We start from the raw sequence: 1,878 nt of genomic DNA on the forward strand, positions 1-1,878 counted from the left end.
GCTTAAAAGCCTGAATTTTGCCTGAAACTCTCAGACTGAAGAAGTCTATTGGAGGAGAGACGAAACGTTTCATTAGAGAAGAACCCGTCCAGAAGACCTACACAATTTTTTTCTTTTTGATTTTTTACCTGGATTACTGAGATGCATCAGGACAACTTCCAGGGTGATGAAAGGTTAAGGTTCATCAGTGTCAGATCATCGATTATCGATGTCTGTTTGAGCCAAAAGAGGGCTTAACAAAAGACAGCAGAGGAAGACACCAAGTTGTAAATAAAACTGAGACCAGAATTTGCCAAAATCCTTATTGAAAAGCAACAAAGCTACAGGAAGAGTGTCCTTTGAACAGATGAGACCAAACTGGAGCTTTTTGGCTCTGGTTACATCAGTCCCATGTTCATAGATCCAATAATGAAACTCTTTCCAGTGAAACCACAAGAGTCTCAAGGCATTCTGGAGAGAAATGTGCTGCCCAGTGTCAGAAAGTATGGTGTCATTCGCAGGTAACAGGACAACGAGACAAAAACACAGTTAAAAACACCCAAGAATGGATCAGAACCAAACATTGGACTATTTTGAAGTGTCGACCTGAGCCCTAATCTAAACCGTGATGAACGTCTGTGGAAAGAGTCCTTCAAACCTGAGCTAGAACAGTTTGTTCATGAGGGGTGGGCCAGAATAATGGTGGACAGGTTCAGAAGTCTCAGTTACAGAAATCACTGCATTGGAGTTATTTCCTCAAAACGTTGTGCAACAAAACAAAAGGTTATGGATACCATCTTTTTGTCAAGGCCAGTTTACTTTGTAATTGTTGAACCAAATTTCAGAAACAACTAATTTTGATACTTTTTTCAATTTTTTACATTTGTCACTTATTTCAGTGACCTTTGTAAGATTTTCCTTTTTTTAACAAAATGGTACAAATGGACACACACACTCATAGACAAAGCAGTTTCTTCCCTTTATTTATGAAGCTATAAACATTAAAATCTAACACTATTCATTTATTTTTGTTACACCTGTAAACAATAATCTGAACTGAATCTCGTATGAACAGAAAAAACTTGTGAGAAATTACAGTATAGATAGTTGTAAAAAGTGTTGGGTAAAAAGGGGCAGATTGAAATACACCTCAGCATCAAACTTAGCTTTCAGTTTGCAGTTTGAAAACTGAATCTAAAGTTTTGATACAAACAGAGAGCAAACAGACAAATGAGTCACTCAGCGTTTTAATCTGTGGACGTTTTATGAACTTTCTTGATTTGATGAAGTTAAAATCGTTCAAACAGCAGAAAAGTTTCATCTCTAAATGGAAGCTGACCGTTTTTAGTTGTAGCTGTAGAATAGTTCTAAAATATGATGTAGAGTTTCTCATTTTATTCCTTGTATGTTTTTTCTTTGCGCATTTGTGTTTTTTTATCCACCATGCTTGAACAACTTTATCCTGGTGTTTATGTCCACAGAGCAAAGAGCCTCCAGCATATCAGAACATTCTCATGAGAAAAGGTATTTATACTTTACATCTCAGTTACTGAGGTTTTTCACATGCTGTTTGCTATTTTCCACACCAGGGAGGAGGATGTTTTTCTCATGTTTGTGTTCGAGTTTCTGTTTCTGTCTGTTAGAAAAATGTCTTAAAGGGCCAATATTATGTGTTTCTCAGGCATATATTTAAATACTATACCATAATAAAGTATCCATGTCACCTTTAGTTGTTATTAAAATGCTGTTTTTATGTTTAAATAGAAAGTAAACTTATCTTCTCATCACTTCTTCTTCTAAACGTCTTGAAATTGGCCTCTGTCTCTTTAAGAACCACCTTCTGCTTCTGTTTTGCCCATTTCAGTGCGGGGGGTGGGGGTGGGGGGGCTGCTATGATGC

General features: G+C 36.8%; 1 protein-coding gene across 1 annotated transcript in view; it reads left to right on the forward strand.

Moving 5' to 3' along the window:
• arhgef28a (Rho guanine nucleotide exchange factor (GEF) 28a) overlaps positions 1-1,878 on the forward strand; it is a gene marked incomplete at its 5' end in the record, with an annotated part of 138,846 nt that overhangs the window by 70,211 nt on the left and 66,757 nt on the right. Inside the window, 1 exon segment of the mRNA XM_014028387.1 lies at positions 1,461-1,503. Within this exon segment, the coding sequence (XP_013883841.1) occupies positions 1,461-1,503 (43 nt within the window).

This window comes from Austrofundulus limnaeus, unplaced genomic scaffold, assembly GCF_001266775.1.
Source record: "Austrofundulus limnaeus strain Quisiro unplaced genomic scaffold, Austrofundulus_limnaeus-1.0 Scaffold755, whole genome shotgun sequence".
In the NCBI taxonomy this organism is placed as follows: domain Eukaryota; kingdom Metazoa; phylum Chordata; class Actinopteri; order Cyprinodontiformes; family Rivulidae; genus Austrofundulus; species Austrofundulus limnaeus.